The 20,826-nt window shown below is 37.3% G+C and overlaps 1 protein-coding gene across 6 annotated transcripts in view; it reads right to left on the reverse strand.

The window, feature by feature from the left end:
- The window catches only part of SCHIP1 (schwannomin interacting protein 1), a 110,628-nt gene that overhangs the window by 45,533 nt on the left and 44,269 nt on the right, over positions 1-20,826 (reverse strand). The window contains exon 1 of one of the 6 annotated variants that reach the window (XM_067545511.1): positions 16,134-16,469. The exons of 4 other annotated variants lie outside the window; for them this stretch is intronic. In XM_067545511.1, the coding sequence (XP_067401612.1) occupies positions 16,134-16,163 (30 nt within the window). In that variant the 5' untranslated portion in view covers positions 16,164-16,469. Of the gene's footprint in view, positions 1-2,902; positions 3,505-16,133; positions 16,470-20,826 lie in introns of those variants that run through there. One more of the 6 variants, XM_067545341.1, reaches the window with a different exon arrangement.

Genomic DNA, 20,826 nt, shown 5'->3' on the forward strand with positions numbered 1-20,826 from the left:
GGAAATGGCAGGGGTGCTAAATGACTACTTTGTTTCGGTTTTCACCAACAAGGTTGGTGGCAACTGGACATCTAACATAGTGAATGCCAGAGAAAATGAGGCAGGATCAGAAGCTAAAATAGGGAAAGAACAAATTAAAAAATTACTGAGACAAGTTAGATGTCTTCAAGTCATCAGGGCCTGATGAAATGCATCCTAGAATACTCAAGGAGCTGACTGAGAAGATATCTGAGCCATTAGCAATTATCTTTGAAAAGTCTTGGAAGACAGTAGAGATTCCAGAAGATTGGAAAAGGGCAAATATAGTGCCCATCTACAAAAAGGGAAATAAGGACAACTCGGGGAATTACAAACCAGTCAGCTTAACTTCTGTACCCGAAAAGATAATTGAGCAAATAATAAAGCAATCAATTTGCAAACATCTAGAAAATAATAAGGTAATAAGTAACAGTCAGCATGAATTTGTCAAGAACAAATCATGTCAAACCAACCTGATAGCTTTCTTTGACAGGGTAACAAGCCTTGTGGATGGGGAGAGACAGGAGATGTGGTATATCTTGACTTTAATAAGGCTTTTGATATTGTCCCGCATGACCTTCTCTTAAACAAACTAGGGAAATACAACGTAGATGGAGCTACTATAAGGTGGGTGCAAAACTGGTGAGAAAACCATTTCCAGAGTGTAGTTATCAATGGTTCACAGTCATGCTGGAAGGGCATAATGAGTGGGGTTCCGCAGGGATCAGTTCTGGGTCCGGTTCTGTTCAATATTTTCATCAATGATTTAGATAATGACATAGAGAGTACACTTAAATTTGCAGATGGTACCAAGCTGGGAGGGGTTGCAAGTGCTTTGGAGGATAGAATTATAAGTCAGAATGATCTGGACATACTGGAGAATTGGTCTGAGGTAAACAGGATGAAATTCAATAAGGACAAATGTGAAGTACTCCACTTAGGAAGGAACAATCAGTTGCACACATACAAAATGGGAAATGACTACCTAGGAAGTAGTACTGCGGAAAGGGATCTGGGCATCATAGTGGACCACAAGCTAAATACGAGTCAACGGTGTAATGTTGTTGCAAAAAAAAAAGCAAACATGATTCTGGGATGTACTAGCAGAAGTGTTGTAAGTAAGACATGAGTAGTAATTCTTCCACTGTACTTCACCCTGATTAGGCCTCAACTGGAGTATTGTGTCATGTCCAGTTCTGGGCGCCACATTTCAGGAAATATGTGGACAAATTGGAGAAAGTCCAGAGAACAGCAACAAAAACGATTAAAAGTCTACAAAACATGACCTATGAGGCAAGACTGCAAGAACTGGATTTGTTTAGCCTGGAGAAGAGAAGATTGAGAGGGGACATGATAACAGCTTTCAAGTACATAAAAGGTTGTTACAAGGAGGAGGGAGAAAAATTGTTGTTCTTAACCTCTGAGGACAGGACAAGAAGCAATGGGCTTAAACTGCAGCAAGGGAGGTTTAGGTTGGACATTAGGAAAAACTTCCTAACTGCCAGGGTGGTTAATCACTGGAATAAATTGCCTAAGGAGGTTGTGGAATCTCCATCATTGGAGATTTTTAAGAGTAGGTTAGACCAAACACCTGTCAGGGATGGTCTAGAAATTACTTAGTCCTGCCATGAGTGCAGGGGACTGAACTAGATGACTTCTTGAGGTCCTTCCAACCCTATGATTCTATAAGCCATGGCAGGCCAATAAACAGCAGTACAGCATGAGTCAACTCTGGGGATTTACTTACGGTATCTTCCAAAGACGTGAACAAAGTTCATATTGTAATACTTACATCACCTAAGTGATTAGGATGCAGTCCATTGTTTTAATATATTTTATACGTTAAGATGTCATCTGAAATAGTGAGTAAAAGTGTATACAAAACTTACTAAAATGTATATTTAGAACTAACATGTAGTAGCAATTATACTATGTAAATATTACCTCACCTAGGCAAAGCTTTATTCAAGGACACTGACAACCTATAGAAGTGTTTGAAAGATAAAAATGTTTTATTCTATGAACATTTAATTGGATTAAAACCCCAGCCCAGGGTTATGGCAATTTTTTATTTAATATTAAGCCAAACGCTGGAAGTTGCTGATGTTAAATACAATGGGATGGATGCTGTCAGGTGCTGTAGTTACTGGGAGTTGAGGATGGTGGGTCGGTTATGGAATGATACTCCTATATAATGTGAAACAGTTTAAAGCAGCACTTGCTTCATTGGGGAGGGGGGAGAAGTTGCATAACATCCCAGCTCTGAAGGGATAAGCATATACTTGCAGTTAATGTCAGGACTTCAACCATGCAACTGAAGCTATTTTTGCCTTCGGTCTGTTATTACCAGATGTAGACAATTACTATATTTAAAGTTCCAAAACTATACATGGCATACTTTATTTTTAAAAGGACAAAGGCTATCATATTTATAAAATCCTGTACCCATAGAACAGTTGTTTTTGTATCTTTCACTTCAAGATGTATTTACAGAGAAGAACAAATAAATTGAAAACAGTCAAAATTTTCATTTCTTAAACTGCATTGTCATTTGCCTTAAAAACTAGGGGACCACAATGTTTCTGAATTATTTCTGAAATAACAGTTTAGACAACTAAATGTAGAGTGTCAGAAGTTTTTCAGAACATGACAATACACCAAACACTGAATAAAATTTTAATGAAAATTAGTCATGTGTTAAATACACCAGAATGTTTCACTATTTTAGCAAATAAAGATAAAAGTAATCATGAAGAAACTATTATCTGGATGAGCTGTAACAGAGTGCTGTGAATGGTATTTGGCAATTTTTCAGATTTGAACTGTTTCTCTTCTGCAAAAACAGAGCAATTGTTAAAAGACAAGAGTTCTTTTTGTCTCTTACCTTTTTATAATTCCCCTCCATCGCCAACATGGATACTTTACTGATGATGTCATCCATTCCATCACTGTCCAAATTCATTCTTTAACTCTCAAACCCCCTCACTGGAGATTAAATATTCCCTGTTATAATCACTATTCATTGTAACCATAATTTATTAGTCCATACACCAAAATTTGTTTGGATTTCTCATTTTTAAACTGAACTATCAGATGAAAACTGAAATTCTGTCAGCGTCCTTACTCTTTTACATTCAGAGAGACTGTCCAGTGCTTATTCCTTTGTCTCGTTCACTTTAGTGTGAGGACAGCTGCCACTTCATGCAGTTAAAATCTGATTTCTTGCTGACACTTGGGCCTGTCAAGGTATGGTCTTCTCACAATCTGTTATCACCTTCCTCTGAATAATTCTGCTAGAATCCTCTTCAAAGCATGTTTCTTTTCCCTAATAAAGTAAAAGGCTGTCTTTGAGCCTTAGCCAGCTGATTACACTGAGTTCACTGCTTAGCAGTGTGTGTTGTAGCTACAAGAGGAAAGCAGCAGTCTTTCTCCAGCCACTGGTAGTGCAGGATAAAAATAGATGGAAACTTGCCGACTACACCAGGGCAGACAAAACCTAGTATCTTATGACAAAATTAAAACAGTCTGGTTCAAAGTCAAGGCTGCACAAGGCAAAGCTGTGAGCTCACTTCTGGGATTTTCATTTACAACCCCCTCTATACATACAGCAATACTTTCCGTACAGATTGGATGTCCTTTTTCAATATCCAGGTCTTTAGTCTATTAGGGGAAGCAAAAAAGAATTCCATAATTTGTTTGGAAACTCACACAGTGCCTTTCCAAATTCAAGAGGAGCTCTTCATTATTTGTATTGCCTTTCTTACCTCCAAGCATTTCATGCTTTGCTTACTTGCTTAAGAAACAAGAGTAGCAACATCTACAACGGAAGGAATTTTTTTTCATCCATTTCTTTCACAGAGTACATACACTCAGGAATTTTCTATTTTAAAGGTGATTTCTTGGCTGGAATATTTTTTTCAGACACAATAAGGCTTTTAGGTGAAACCATGAATCCAACCCAGTGAAGAAAAAGAAAGCATTCAAATATAAAGATTTCAGTTGTCACAAACCTCTAATATTTCCAGAGTCAGATTAAGCCCCACTAGCATACGCATGTATAAATTCAAGGAATGCTGTGAAACCTTGCTCTCCAGCCAGCCACCACAAGTAAATTCCTCACCAGTCCCCATACCTGGATTCGTTTTGCATTTCATAAAGCCTTCTACTCACTCTGGACTTGTGGGCATAGTAATTAATTTGTGAATGGTATTTATGAAGTCATGGATTCCATAGCCCTCCATCTTTTACCTAAACCCAGTGTCTTTCCCTTTGCTCAGATCGAATGTGTAATTTCCATGGAAAAAACCCCCACTGTAGGTCACTCAGGAGTGTTTATTCTGCTGCATGCCAATTGTCAGTGGAGGAAGGGAGAAGGAAAGGGGAAATGAGTGTGTGTGCGAAGATCTTTCCATTGCATAGGGCGATACAAATATCCTGTTGAATGTGGGACACTGGTGGCCAGTGTCGGTGGTGCTCCCTCTTCCCCCTTTACATGGAGCCTGGATGTTATAGCATCACATCCCCCTTGCAAGGAAAGGGTTAAATTTTATGAACGGCATAATTACAGAAACATTCACATGCTGCTCCCTCTAAGGCGACCCCATTGAGAAGGTGTTGGAGCCTGGTGTCTGATTCAGGGACAGTGAGACTGCGAGGAAGGAAGAGAGAGAGAGCAGATTCCTCTCCTTCCCTCATAAAAGCATCAGAATGGCCATACTGGGTCACACCAATGGTCCATCAAGCCCAGTATCTCCCCAAACACTGCATGGGTGGTTGATGGAGGAACTCATTTCTTGGATTCTTCTCAGCACCCATACATGCCTTCAAGATACATCATCCTTCAGTTGTTCTTCATTTTCTCAGAGAAGAGTGAAGGGTTATTGGCAGTTTCTGCTGCAGGCACAACCAACCAAGCCAAGAATGGTAAAAGCACACAAGGAATGAAGAGTCCGCTTATGCCTGTCCTGTTGGTAGGACACAGAACAGAACATGTCAAGAACAGGTAACAGAGATAGGAGCTCCAGCTGGCTAATGGGAGGGAGGCTGTGATTATGTCTTGTTGGTTTACACTCTGAAGGCGATGTTACCAAGGAAAAGGGATAGGAAAAAAGTTTTTTTTTTTACATGTAGGTTTAAATGTAGGTTTTAAATGTAGGTTTCCACCAGTCACTTGGTGCTCTTTTACAGCCTGCCAGAGCCCAATGGTTGATTATGACATTCTTAATTTGCCAGTAGGTTCCTAATGTGCCTTTCCCTAAGGAAACAGCAGAAGTCTTGCACGTTAGTGCTAAGATTTTCAAAGGGATTAAGGAATTTGCCACCCATTGATCTTCAGCTCCGTTGAAAATCACAGACTAGATTTTACCAAAATCTTACAAATAAAACTCATTTGAAGATTTTTTTAAAGCTTTTTTGAGCTATGGCCAAAAAACATAAAAACCACACTAAACAACTCTTCCAGTACCCATACACTAGAATTTTCAGAACATCTCCCTCTGCCCCCCCAAATCTCAAATTTCTGGACAAAACTGCCTGCTAGCCACAGACCAGATATGCAAAAGTTGAAGTGGGAATGAGTTTCAGGATTATTTTAGAGTTTGGTGTAAGGGGGAGGCAAGTTTGGCATCGAATGGAATGCAAATTTTAGCCCCTATTATGCAACGGCTTACATTTCTCTATAATGTAAGAAACTGGGTTTTGTTTTTCTCATAGCAGCAAATTTTGAGGTCAGAAAAAAGGGATAAATTGCATTGTTGCCTGCCTCCTACACAACAGGTACTAGCTTTTATAACTAGAAATCTGTATTCAAATTCTGGCTCATTTCTCAAGTGAAAGCTAGTATGGTAGTTCTTTAACTAGATTCTGGTAGAAATATTTAGGCTGCAGAAATACACTGTCATGATTGAGATACTATTTCCAATTTGTTTTAGTCAGAGCTTTATAGGTCAGAAGGGAGATTAAGTGCCTGAGCTGTCTGGCAACGCTTGCAGAGCACTTGTCACTTTGGTTAGCTCTAATCTGATGCTATTAGTCCATTGCTATCACTAAATTTCACCTACTAAGACTTGGATCCAGGAAAGCACGAGTCAATGTGAATCTTCACATGCTAAAAGCTAAGCATGTGTTTAAGTGCTCCACTGAATCAGGACCTAAATTTCTAAAGGATAAATCCAAGTAGAGTGGGATCTGTGTTGCCAGGCTACAATTTTCATATCTGTGACAGCAACATTGATCTTCAAAGGATAACATATAAGCAATAAAAGGCTGGTATCTAGTACACTATGATTAAACGCTATATCAGATTATTAGAGTAACAGTCCTAAATTGCTTTTAGGTCTCTTATGGAATACCCAAATTGTACTGACATACATTCACTCAAAATACATTTTGCCAGTTAGCTTACTAGTTTTAATGATGTACAAATCATGCATAGAAATATTCTAAAACATTCTACTCAGAAATTTCAAGGAAAAAGCATAATTTGAGTCGGCTAAAATCAATTATTTTCCTAGTGGACTGTTTTGTAATTACTTTGCTGCGCAAGGGATTTATACTTTTGTGCTTGTTTTTATTATTTTTAGTTCCTATCCATAGCTGACTCAGTGTGCCATTTTCCAGTGTTACTAAAATTAACTTCCTGTTTCCTGCAACAGGGCTTCTGATTTTTATTTCTGATAACATCACTTGCTTTCTCATCATTTCCTTTCAAAATGCACTTACAGATGGTTATTGGCTAAAGAGAAGAAAAAAGTCCTTCCCTATACTTCTGCATAGCTTTAATAAGTATAATCAGTTTTTTTTTTTTTTAAAGTACGACTTCCCTGGATAAATCCTATGAAATATCCTTCAAAATGACAACAAAACATTCATACTATCATTCACTTAATCTCAAAATATTAAAAAAACATATTTAAGGTATATAACAAAGGGATCTGTATGTGTTTTGGGCATGAGGGTGGGGGCTAAGGTCTGGTTGGCAGGGACAAAGCTTTTTACCTCACTCAGTAGACATGAAAATGAATCCACACCAATTAAATGTGACTTCACTGAAGGCAAAAATCACATTTCACTGCTTTTTTGCATATATAAAGTTAACAGCCTACCTAGTAATGATATCAAATGCTATCAACACACACATTCAGAATCTTCAAATTTGGGAACAGAGCACATGGATTATAACCATTGCATTATACTTTAGGAATATTCAATTTTTATTAAGTAGTTATGCATTCTGGGATTTAAATATTGTATAATAGCTGGCAAACTAATTTTCAGAAATAAAGCATGGGACGCATTGAAGAGATTTCTCTTTGTGCAAGAAATGTTCTAAGTGAACTTGCCTGGACAGTATATGATCATTATTAGACAGCATAAGGATTCTTGGAATTATACTTTTTTTTATTTATGGAAAGCAAATAATTGCATTTTTAAATGAAAAACACCTGAATGGAAGAAACAAGACAAGTTTTCTCATAAGCCTTTACTGTTCTTGTATACAGGAAATATTGTGTTTATACTCAGATGTATAGTAAATACTGATTACACCCTCTATCATTTCAGTATAGATTCATCAACATGAAGACCGGATGTTTATTCAGCTATTTTACACTTGCTTCCAACTTAAATTATTTGAAACTGTGATTAACCCCAGTGATAAATACTGTGCATATTAAAGCTAATATTCAGAAATGCCAACAAAGTATTTTCTACATGGTATTAATACATTTCATGCAAAGGAGAAGGTTATGTTGAAGCAGTAAATCACTATGGGATGACCATTCAGCCCTAGATAAAGAGCATGCTCTTTTTACACTTCCTGACAAAGCAACACTAAAATAAATCAGAATAAGTTTAAAAAAAAAAAAAAAAAGGCAACCAAAAACAAAAGATAAAACCACACCCACCCACTGCAGGTCATGAAAAAAGCATCTAAACTGTTAACATTACAGAAACTTCACAAAAGTTTATACATCATTTTTATTTAATCCAAGAGAAAAGATAGTTTTAAAGCACTGGACTGGGACTTTGGAAATCTGGGTTCAGTCCCCAGCTCCCCACATCTACTCTTGGACAGTCACTTACTCCGGGTTTTCATTTCCCCACCAGTACAAGGAGAATAAAATTTCCTGTTTTATCTACTTAGATTGCAAGCTGTTTAGGGCAGTGGCTCTCTCTTACTATATGTATGTACAGTACCTAGTACATGGGGCCATGCTCATGGTGGGGACTTCTAGATATTATGACTGCATAAATAATAAATTTAATTAATGTATTTGGGAAATCCATGTGATGTTATTTATTTTACTTCAATAGCACTAAAGAAAAAAAATCTAGTTTTTGTGCTTTGTAATTATGTTTCAGAAAAATTAAATTAAATCACACACCCCCAATGCACTATCCAACTCATAATAATATGCTTCTTTAATTAGACAAAAAGGAGATGGGTCCTATGTAAAATACATTCACACAGAATTTTTAATCTAAATGGCCTCCTTACCCTTCACTTATACTTATGCAGGCTGATTATTCTGTCATCCAAGTACTGTTGGAGAAATGTCTTCGCTGAGACTCTGTCAGGACTAACCTTGTAATGAAACCATCCAACAGATGGTAGATTAGGGTCTAGAAAATGATAATTCCAGTTTTAACTCAAATCACAACCTTAAATGAAAATTCTTTGTTCAATGAGAATCTTCTTTCAAAGAAGAGAGAAGAAATCAAGCCAGAATACTATGGTGGACAATAGGTTTCTGATAAAACAGAGTCTCTTTGCATAATCTAAATACCATTCCTGGGGTCACATTGCAGCCACCAGCATTTGTCATTCGACTAGAGTCGTTGTACAAAGGCATCTGTGAGAGGGTGTGCCACTATCAATATTTAAATGATTGCCTTGAAACCTGAACTGTAAAGCAAATCTATTTCTGGGTTGTCACAACATTCCAGAGTTGACTGGGCATTTCAGTAACAGCTACTTTCTTCCCATTTGTAGTTTTTGGCAATAAAGCCAATTGGAGATGATTACACTGCTGCTGTACATGTAGTATCCATTCAGATAAACAGTTCAGTTCTTGAGATAGTCACTCTGGCACCCTTTATTTGCTTTAAATATACACAGACAAAATGTATTGCAATCAGTTTAACAACACATACCAGGCTACATTATAAGGTGCACTGAACTTCTGTATTATTAGCTAAGCATTCATTTTCTGCCAGAGAAAAGTCCATGTCAAATTTCACCAGCTATGAAACTGGAACCATAGTTATAGTTACAAAAACTGCTTCTTCCTTCAGTGAATTTAAATGGTAGCATTAAGGGACAGACCGTTTGAACAATCTGAGGTTGTATTTGAGTCATTCTAACATAAGAAAACTGGAAACCCATTTGTAGTGCAGCTCTGCTTTATTAGTAGTAGTATATCATCACAGTTACAATCTAGAGGTCCCAATCAAGACTGGGACAGTCTTCATCGTGCTGGGGCAGTATATACATGAAGGTGAGAAAGAGACTGCCTCAAAAAGTTTATAATTTAAATAGATGAGAAAAAGGAAGGAAAAGTTAGCAGAGGCACAAAAAGAAGTTATTTCCCCAAGGTCACAAACCGTGTCAGTGTCTGCGCCAGGAACAGAACCAAGATCTTCTAACTCTTTGTTCAGTGCCCTATCCAATAGGTCATGCTGCCTTCCTGAAACTCAAGTTGCTACAGTTAAGGATCTACTAGATTTATTAATGTAACAACCTCCTCCCCACTCTTTCACACTCAAGGATCAAAATTAATCACTCCCCTCCACTTCAAGATATGAAAACTATTTTACATATCAGTTTCAAGCTAAACCACATTTTTGTGCATGCAAAGTTTGGGGGAGACATGCATTTCAACTTTAAGGTTTTATAAAAGCAAAAAAACCCAAGACAGATTTACTTTTATTCACCCTTAAAATTAAAAACTTGGTTTTTCATACTGATAGCATAAGTCATGAAACAGTGTCTTCTGCTATTGATTTTTTTAAAAGGGTTACTACAAATGAGCAATACAAGTGTAAATGAAATCTGTATAAGTATTTTAAACATTTAGATTTAACTATGCATGGAGAACACTCATCTGAGTCAATGAAATAAACTAAACTATAAATTTTCTAAGGTATGCCATAAAGAGAATGATAGAGAAGAGGCCATAATAATCATCCTGTTTCAAAGATCCAATATTTTTCAAATAGGGCACGTTAGCAGATTATCATGATAATCAGACTAGAGTACCTATACGTATGAACACCTCTCTCAATAATCTCAAAAGCGGTGCTAGTTTGCTGTTTATTAGTATAATTTACAGCATGTTTTATATATAGTTAGGTTTAGACAGGTTTGGAAGGATTTGGTTTTTATCAGTAAATGTCAGTAAACATTGCTTTCACTGCACACACACAAACCTCAAAAAATATTTTCATCAACAGTCATAGAAGTGGACAGATATGCAAAGTAAGAAAAAATGCTGCTTGAGAACTTATTAGAGTTTGATTTAAGTATATGTACTTTGTACATTTTGACATGCGATGCTGACAATTTCCATTTTAATGTTTATAAAGCTTTATAAAACTTTTTGAATCTCAACTATTATTAAATAATTATCTGACCTGCCCCATAATTCTCTAAAGCAGTAAATATTTAAATTGATAACAGAAAAAATGATTAAAAATGAACAAATTATTCAAAATTATAAAAAATAAAATTCTTTCAAGCCTAGAGAAATTTCATATCATTGGACAGCTATTTAAGGAACTCGTGTGTCACTGTGAATGTCTGAATGGATTACTTTAGAAAAACGTTTTTGAAATCAGTCCTTATTATGAAAGGACCACTCTGAAGCCTGCATTCCCATTCATACAGACATGTCTGAAAAGTTTCACAGAATGGGCAGAAAGCACTTCCATGTAGCTAGGGTGAGCTTCTTTCACAGCTCCAAAGAGAAAAGAGAGCCAGCCTCATCCTTGTATTCTAAGCTGTCTGTTAAAGGGCTCCCGTGACCCCAACTCTATGGCAGCAGACTCCTTGAATTTATTTGATAGTAGTAGTTTTTCTACTGGTGAACAGTGTGTCCTGGAGCTTTTGATCCTAGTATAACCTATTGAGTTCAATTCCCTTGTTACGAAATGTTTTGTAGCATTTACAAAATGCAAAAATCAGCTGAGCAAAATAATTATTTTGGAAGGTGGGATGGGTGCCAACTCTTGTGATTTTATCTTGAAGTCTCATGATATTTGGTGTTTTTCCTGAGCCTCAGATTTCATTTCTTGTATTTATGGTTGCCAAGAAATCTTGAAAATGTGATTTTTAAAGGCTCAAAAACCAGAAAGCAAATAAAAGGACCTCACATTTTTTATTTTTAAAAATCTAATGATTTATAAGCCAAATTTCATGATGGGGAGGAGGGTTGGCTAATGATTTTTCAGTGGTTAGTATTAGCATTACTGAGACTGTATAAAACTACAACCCTCTGAAGGTCTAGTTGTATCAGTCACGGATGTGAAGAGGAGTTATTCCTGACTGTCATGGCGGTAGCAGCAAAAGTCCCTAAATGGCCTGAAACAGTGAGTAGTTAGGTCCTCTCTTTCTTTTCACCAAGGAAATAAGGCAACTGTTGGCATGTCCTTGATCTAGACAGTCTTTCTTTGAAAGGACTCATTTCAAAATTGAGCCCTTGTGGCCTATAATCTGACCAACTCCCTAAGAAGTCTGCAAAGGAAGAGGCATGTACTGAGAAATACCACTCCCTCCCCCTTCTTTCTATACAAGTGTAGCCAGTCCAACTGATACATGTATGAAGGGGCAGCCTGATGTTTCAGCATATGTATGTATCTGTCAAATTTTGTGCTGCTCCATGTGACATTAATGCAAATTTTTAATGAAAAAATTGCCTATTTGTAAACCATTTGTATGTAACTTAAACAGCACCTTCAGAAAAATGTGTTTTGTGCTGGTGAAGGATGGCAGATTACAGCCATGGTGAGTGAAGTCCTCTTAACAAACAGGACAGCAGCAGCACTGCAAGCTTCACACCATGACAGCATGCCTGAAACCTGACTGGGGGGTGGAGGAAGAAACTTCCTCTAGGGTACAAGGGGCAGTGGGAACCTGGGATGTGGGGAAGGTGATGATGATCATGTTTTAGTTCCATTAACACACGGAATTAAAACAGTTTTTAGCCACAATTCAAGCTGTACCAGTTATCACCAATAGGTAAATATCCTAGTGTACACAAAGTCATACTATCCAAACTGCTTCTAAGCAGGTCTTGTCCCATGAGTTGTGTCTCCAAGGCCCTTCCTGAAGCACTTATTTTAGGCTAGTTCCAGGACTTTTAAGAAAATAAAATCTAATTTGGTCATACCTTTTTTTGGTCTCTTTATGTGTATAAAGCCCAAGAATGTTTTCCCAAGGTGACCTTTCAGTTAACAGAAATAGATATATATCCAGATTGATGCTTGTCTGCAAGCTGAATGGCTTCCATGGGCAATTTTCTGTTTAGGGAAAATTTATTTATGTATTTGTTTATTATACAGAGGCTCAGTCTCAATGTTTTGGAGTCCAGGAATTGATCAACTTTTAGAAGAACATCAGAAATAAGCCTGAGCGGGTGATATTTAACTTTACTGCCACAGTAGTAGTAGTATTACGGTAGCACCTAGAGGCTAGGGTCACATTGTGCTAGGCACTGTACAAACATATAACAAAGGCAAACTCTGATCTGAAGAGCTTACAATAGACTCATCAAGATGGAGAAAATACGCAAGAAGTTTACATCAGCTTGAATTTCAAGTTGTTACTCCATGCAAAAGGGCACCTGCAGGATTTACTGGTGAACTGAAATGTTTTATCACTTAATACTGGTTAAGGTCCTAAATCATTAAAATAGTAAAAATTGCAAGGAACTACATATAAAAATATTGTAAATATTTCCACTTTTATTTACTTATCAGGGCCTAAGTTAAGGTTGTTTCTCTCCAATGCAGGCTGATGACATGCACATTTGTTAAAGTACTTGAGACATCTGTGAAGTGTTGGTGTCTTTCATGTCCAACTTACAGGAGAAAAAATAGTGCCCTAAAACACAGGACTTGGGAGATTACGAGAAAACACACCTGTAGTTTACTTTTAAATTGTATTTATTCATAATGTTAACAATACATATGTATTCTCTTAAATATTTCACAGATCTTAAAAAGTCTTTGATATTACTTACAAAAATAATTTCAATCACTTTTAATGGAGCTGTAAAATGGAGAATACTGACATGCCAATATGACTGAACTGGAAGGGTTATCTGTAATGGTAAAAGAGTCCATGCCTATTGAGTCAGTATTAGTAGGGATGGCAGTGGTTTGTGTAATACTTGTCAGCTGGGAACTGGAAGGAGGCCACTAAACAGCCTCAGGTGGTAATAACTTTTGGTCACCACTGACCTGGTATGGATTCAGATTGATGATCTAAAACTGAAAGGATTCATATTCCATTACCATTTGACATTCAATTCCACTACAATCAATGTATAATTCTTCCAATTTCCTAAGAGATTCTATATATAAAAGCACAGATCTTTAACCTTCCCAGGAAGATCACTGTATTATTTAGAATATGATCTAAAATACTTTTTAATAAGCATCTAGCATTTTTCTTTTTGGAATTTTCAATTCTGTTAATTAAAAAAATCTAATCTTATGGATCATTTTCTCAAGAATTTAGAAAGCAGCAGCTATATCATGCACGATCTGTGTAGCAAGAAGTGTATAAACAAATTGCTTTTTGCTGTCTCAGGTCATAAGATAAAATTGTGCGGCTGATCCTTTGGGTAACATACAGTCCTGCTCAGCGTTTAGAAATTGTTTTGTTTTTTGTTACAGGCACTGCATAAGCACTGGGTAATTTTAGGGGTTTAACATGTAAACTGTATATTCCTAGAATTAATGTGTTGTAAATTTTCACTACACATGGGTCTTGCTCTCTTTATTAGCTGTATTTTAAGGCTTCGATAAAACCAAAAGCATGTTTCAAAAAGGTATCTGACCACAGATGTCACACGTGACAATAGCAGCCTTAATATTGACATTTTCCCTTCCCCGGTCACAGGCAGTATTTAGGGAAGCCACCCTTCCTCTCTAGCATGCTGAAATCCAATCATTTATGTCTTGTAGTTTGATTCTAAACCCTGGATTGCTCATCACAGAAGGATTAAAACTTGGCCTCTAAATTAATGAGTTTATTTGGGTTGCTTTGCTGCTCCATGCAGCCAAACAAATCAGAAAGATCATTCTCTTATGATTTTTTCTAACATTCAGTATTTTTGTTTTGAAAGAACACTTTGTAACTAAGAAGCAGATTAAAATTATGTAAAATGTAGCCATACTATGATCACATAAAACCAAATGCTTTACTATGCTACCCAGCCTAATAGTAGCAGCCATTCTTGAGTGACTCTATAGTATCTTCTCACAGTTCCCAAAAGACTAGCTTCCATTTGAGAAGAAACAATAGACAACCTTTAATCCTTCAGTTCCCAGAACTATGCTGGGAAAACATTCTCAGACACACATCAATGATGCTAATTATTAAATTACTAAGAAATGACAAGTTAACAGTATCAGAAAAAGATTGAAATGCCTTTTTTTAAGGAGATAATTATTTCCATCTATTTTAAACTGTTAATTGAATCTAAAATCGTCAAACTCAAAAATCATTTTTAAACTCTTTGCCATGGGTATATATTGTTACTTCGGTTTATTACCCTTCATGCTATAATGCTACTTTATGCATGAAGATACACGTGTTTAATGGTAATTTACAAATAGGACCAAGCCCTGGGAGTAAAATCTTCAGCATAGATGTGTGTAGGGTATGGTGGCCAGATAGCAAGTGTGAAAAAATCAGGTGGGGATGGGAGGGTGCAATGGGCACCTATATAAGAAAAAGCCAAGTGTAGGGTTGCCAATTTTGGTTGGACATATTCCTGGAGGTTTCATCACATGACAGTCCTGGAGGGTTGGCAACACTGGTGTGATAATACCGTCCCTCTTATTGTTAAGAAAAGTGAAGGAATGTCAGTGTAAATTCAAATTCTTACTTTGCCTTATGGAAAATACATTAATCTTTGTTACAATTATCTTCATCTCTGGTTATTAGTATTGTGGCAGTGCCCACAGGGCCCAACCAGGATTGGGACTCCATTCTGTGCTGGTGCTGTACAAACACATAGAAAGGCACAGTCTCTGCCCCAAAGAGCTTGCAATCAACTGATCTGTATTTTGATTATCAAAGTAACAAACCATAATGTAACAATGAAAAGACAGCATTTGAAAATGACAACTACATTTTAATGCAATCTACTATGATAGGTAATTACTGACAGTGAATATAGAACTCTTAAAAATATTAAATGCTAAGTTCTCTTCAAATATAACTTCGAAGGGCTAAAACAGCTACTTTGTACAAGTAATTTAAATCAAGTACTCTCATTTGTACTTGTAACAACAGAGTAAGTGTTGAGGCATTATACAATGTAAAATGCATCTCGTGAAAGACTCAGATAAATACATATTACTGAATGACGTAAAGCAGCAATGAATGGAAGTGTTAGGGTAAATAAATCAGTTATCTTTTCCATTTAGTTCATCTAAAGATTTTTACTATATTAATGAACATTTGTAGTGTACAAAAAAACTTAGGCATTGACGCACTTAAAACTAACATTTAAAAATATCTTTACTATTATTTTATGCATCTGTTATTTGTTCCATAATTTGGTCCCCAAAATTATTTCCCAAATCTTAAACAGTTCTTCATTGAAAGGAGTTTCTCTATCCATATAGGCAGACATGTCAGGATCGATTATACCTATGATAATTCACATTTTGCAATACAATGAAGCATTCTTTTCTACACTGCTCATCAGATCTAGGATTAAGAGATTTCTGTTTCTGTAAACAGAAATCTCTTATTTAGAACAACAAACCACAGTACTAACAAAACCAGCGAAGCCGAAGAGAGGCAACCTGCTGCGCTGAAAAAGGCAGGCCTTTCTCTCTCCGAAGGATGCCTGTCATCATAACAGAGCTTTAATTCTTACCTGATACGAACAGTTTTCCTGGTGTACCATCTCAGTGCATCATACAGAGAGCAGACACCAAAGCCAGGAATGTGTACAGAAGCTGCACAGTTAAAATTTACAGCATCTGAAGGAGAAAAGAACGCCCTTGTAAGGCGAGAGGCTTCCTGCAGATTAAAATGGATGCTGTTTCTGCTGTTTCAACCTGCGCAATGGCACTGCCTTTGCTAGTGAGGAGCATAGCAGTGCTGTTCTCCTCAGGGAACTAGCAATGAGGATTAACAACATGTAGCTGAGACTGTGATGGGGGAGGGGGTTCACTCATCACTAGCACAATCGACCAATTATATTATAGACACAAAGAAAAGGATCAGTCTGAGGCTGGTGTGACCTTCTGGTGCTTTCTGAAGGCAGTTAACTGATGTGGAAACATTCTAGTCCTCATTAAAGGGAAAGGCAAAAAAATAATCAATACTTCACTTAAACATTTCTGATCTTCAGCATCATTCTCCCTCCCTATCGCCATTCTTTGATTAGTGCAAATAAATTTTACTACTGCTTAGAAGTTTTAATGATGCTTACAAACAGCCAGTCACAATGTTGTATATTACAGAAATATAAACTATCAGACATTTCTTTCTTTGCACAAGACCATTTACAGCTGAATAAACTCAAACTCAGAGGTACATTCCATCCACAAAAGCGTTGAGCTATGTATTCCATTTCCCAAAATAGGTTTTTAGATATTGAATCATTAAATGATAGGTGGGAATGCAGTCCAGTTTTCTTTTACAATGTATCTGAGAAACATAAAACTTGTTCTTGAAAATGTTTTGTCCATTTCCCGTGAATTGTAACCGTAGGGTGCAAAGATGTTAAAAAACTGTTACTTTCTATGTTATAATGTCCATTTTGAGCTGGAGTGCTGAACACAGATATTATCCAATTTAGGAAACAGTTAACACCACATCTGTATTCTCTGCAACAGTCCAAATCAAAAACTAGGTTGTTCCATAACTAAATTTTACTGATCAAAAGAAATCTGAAGATCATACAAATATCCAGAGGACACTTTATACACAGCCGCAGTTGGCCTGCACAGCATTTTTAGGAACAACTATGTCTTAGAGTATTACAAAAGTAAAACAACAGCTCAGCTCTAAAATACTGTCACCCAATCCCCAGATGTGAGATAATTAGGCCTGAAAATTCTTAGGCTGGACAAATATTCCAGAACAGCAGTGATAATTTTTTAAGAATAACAAACATTAATTTTTGTAAAATTTTCTGTTGCACATTCAGAATAATATTTTGAGATTATACACTGGTTTTGCTAATGATGATAGTGCAGGCCAGGCTGTAATTCTCAACATATAAAAGAAACTAGATACAAACTTTTGTATTCCATTAATAAATAGACTTATAGAAGACAAAATGAAAGGAGAAATAAAGGACTATTTTACAATTTCTCAGGATTTATGATTTTGGGCTGGAAGTTTTAGCAAGTAGCTAGCTCATGGAGTCTCTCTCAGGAAGGGGAGAACTTGGAAACTACTGGTTTTCTAACAAATGTACTTCAACTATAACAATACTAAGCTATACTATCTATTTAACAATTTTTTTTTAAATGCAGGTTTTCTGAAGGATAAGGAGGACATTCCAACTCTAACCATGCACACAGTAAGAGGAAAACTGAGGGGATGTCTATCTGTGCAGCCACGTAAGACTTCAGACGTACCACATGAGCAACGCAAAGCATGCATGTGGGTGACGGACACTACTCTGAACAGTTCCGGCTCCAGCGCATTGCGCACATGTGCACCCATGTCTGGAATCCACATAGGGACCAGACTCGAAGAAGAATGTGAGATTTCAGAGTCACTTTCACTGCTAGGTGGTTCACATTCGGTTTAAAATTCAGTGAAAAAGTGTTAGGAAGTCCTGTTAATGTAACAGTCAAATTTTAATCTGTAAAACATGCAAAGCCAGATTGTGCCAAACCCTTGTGCAGATTCTAGGACACCAGAGTATTCATTCAGCTCTTGTATTCAAGAACTGCTTCCTTCTAATACCCCTTGGGGCACTTGCCATACAGAAAAGGGCATGGAGACATTCAGCCCTCAAGAGAAGAGCACCCTCCTATGGTATGTTGCAGTGTTCATGCTTTCCCTTGAATGCTAGAGAACTTTGGAAGGGATTTGTCGTTGTTTGACACAATCCCTTCTAGAGTTTCTCCTGGGGTGGTGCGACTGCAGCCAGTGCCTATCACGCACAATTAGTGTTCAATGTTAGCAGATACCTTTGAACTCTGCTAGTCTTTGCATAGGAATATTAGATGTATACCAATCCTGCAAAATGCCATCATCTGGGATTGCCCCTTTAATAGCATATCTGTGACGTGCCAATCTCTTGCTAGCTTATGTAATGATGATATCAGTGAAGCCAAGTTTCTTTCACTGCACTGCCAGTGGAGAAGATATGTTGACCTGAAGTACACCGTAATACCTTGGAGAAGACTGCTGCTTGATGCATTATAAACTATGCTATTGGTAAAACATGGTAAAAAATTTAAATGTACTGAGTAATATTCATTTTTGCACAATATCTTTATGGTATGAAAAGGCACAAAACTGTGTCTGCAATAAAAAGAAACAATGTTTCACCTTCCTAAATCTAATATTTCTATAAATTTAACAATGGCAGTTTTATTACTAAAAAGCTACCAGTGTATCCCTTTTATTTTATATTAGCACTGCTTCCTAGCCTGAATTCACAAATTTGAACGGCTATGGGAAAACAGGAATCTTGAGTTTCCCTCAGAGCACCTGATTCAAGTGCCAAAAATCCCTGACCCTGGATTTCTCTCTCAAAAATAGCCTTGCATGATGATTATTCCTACCCCCTTTATTCTCAGCTTTTCATCCTTGCAAGTACATTCAAAAAGCAGGGGAAAATGTGGGTGGATGGAGATTCACCAGAGTTCTCTCACAAGTGGGAGGGCAAAGAGCTGAAGGGGAGGAAAAAATCCCATAAAAACCAATAATTTTTTCAGTTTCTTCTTACAGGGCCTTAACCAGTATCTCAGCAAAAAGGCTGCTATGTAGTAGTGATCACCCCCACAACCACATGAGGAAATCTCAGCAGAGATGCGCAGGGAATGAGGGGTCAGTCAACAACTCTGTGTCTCTCAGTGTCCATCCCATCCGGGTAGGAATGCTACGTGGCTGCAGTTTGTAAGGACTGTGAGAGAGGAACGGCTCCATGCTGCTCCGAGGGGAGAGAACAGAGCAGAAATAAGAACTCTCTTATCTTGGAGAGGGAGGTTTCAAATACTCTACTGCATACTGCAGAGGTGTTTGGATGGGGAGCAAGAAAAGGGCATCTCTTCCAAAATTTTTCAACTTTTATAAACAAACAAAAACCAATTGGTTGGGGAAGGAGGGAAGAAAAAGAAGTCTGGCTGTTAGGAAGCCCTGAACACTTTATTCCTTGTTTTGGCTAAACTCCAAAATAGAATACAGACAACTGATAATGATGGCCAGACATTGGCTCCTCCAGGTGGCTGATGTTCACTCAGGTGGAGAAGCCCCAATTATGAGTGTATCTAGGGATTTACTGTTCATGCTCAGCAAATCTCAATATAAATTACCCAAGATATTAATTGCCACATATGGGATAATCATAATGGAGCAATTTCTAAACTCCAGCTCTGGGAAGAGGGTCAAAGATGGGACTCATATACCACAGGTGGTAGAGAGGAGATAAGCCCCCCGAAGGTAGGGAGTAGTCTGTTGCCGTGGTGCTCTGGAATCAAGGCAATTTTCCTCAGCTAAAGTTTTCTTTTTGGCTGGATCCCTCATTCACAAACTGACTTTTTTTTTTTTTTTTTTTTTTTTTAAACTTATAAAAACACATCTTTAATTTTCTGTTCTGAAGAAATGGAAAGGGATCTTTCAGCAAGATTTTTTTTTTCAGAAGCTTCCTTTACAGTGGGTAAAATGTTGCCCCAGAAAGACAAAAAACCGAACAAACAAAAAAAAACAAAACCCCAAATCCTACAACCTAAACCCCTTCCTTAATGCTAAAAGCAGCTTCCTGTGTTACATAATCTCTTGATGACATTTATCATGTGTGTCATAAGAAAGACTCATGAAATTATCCCACTCTTCACACATTACTGGTTTATTTATAGTTGAAGTGATTCATTTCACACAAAGCAGATTTCTGACAATTATAGCATGAATCTTGTTGGACACAGCTTTGGCACAGTGAGGTGTGAAGTATGCAAAACCACCCTATTTAACAGTTTACTTCTTCTATAGGTATTTGTTCAAAAAGGCTGCTTTATGTTTAACTTTTGGTTTGTTGTACAGAATCCCTCCACCTCTTCCAATAAACTGTTTTTAACAGGCCAGCTGGTCTGGTTGGCCAAAGTTCCCAATTCTGCAATGAGCGCTGTGTGGACACATGCCTGCATCCATGCAGAGTCCCATTAAAATCAATAGAGATCTACAAGGATAGGGGTTTGCCTGCATACAGTTCATTGCAGGATCTGGGCCTTAGACACCAGAGTTACAGGCTCCACAGGAATTCATTAGACCAAGCAAAGGGTCTTTCTTTAAAGTGAAAGAATAAAAGGAAGAGTGTCTGTCTAGATGATAGTGTATTAGGCTATGAGCCAGGAAAACAGCTGCACCTATTCTTTCTTCCTCAG

The sequence above is a fragment of the Emydura macquarii genome, unplaced genomic scaffold (genome assembly GCF_026122565.2).
Source record: "Emydura macquarii macquarii isolate MOO-44397 ecotype Brisbane River unplaced genomic scaffold, CSIRO-AGI_Emac_v2 contig_18, whole genome shotgun sequence".
Taxonomy (NCBI): domain Eukaryota; kingdom Metazoa; phylum Chordata; order Testudines; family Chelidae; genus Emydura; species Emydura macquarii.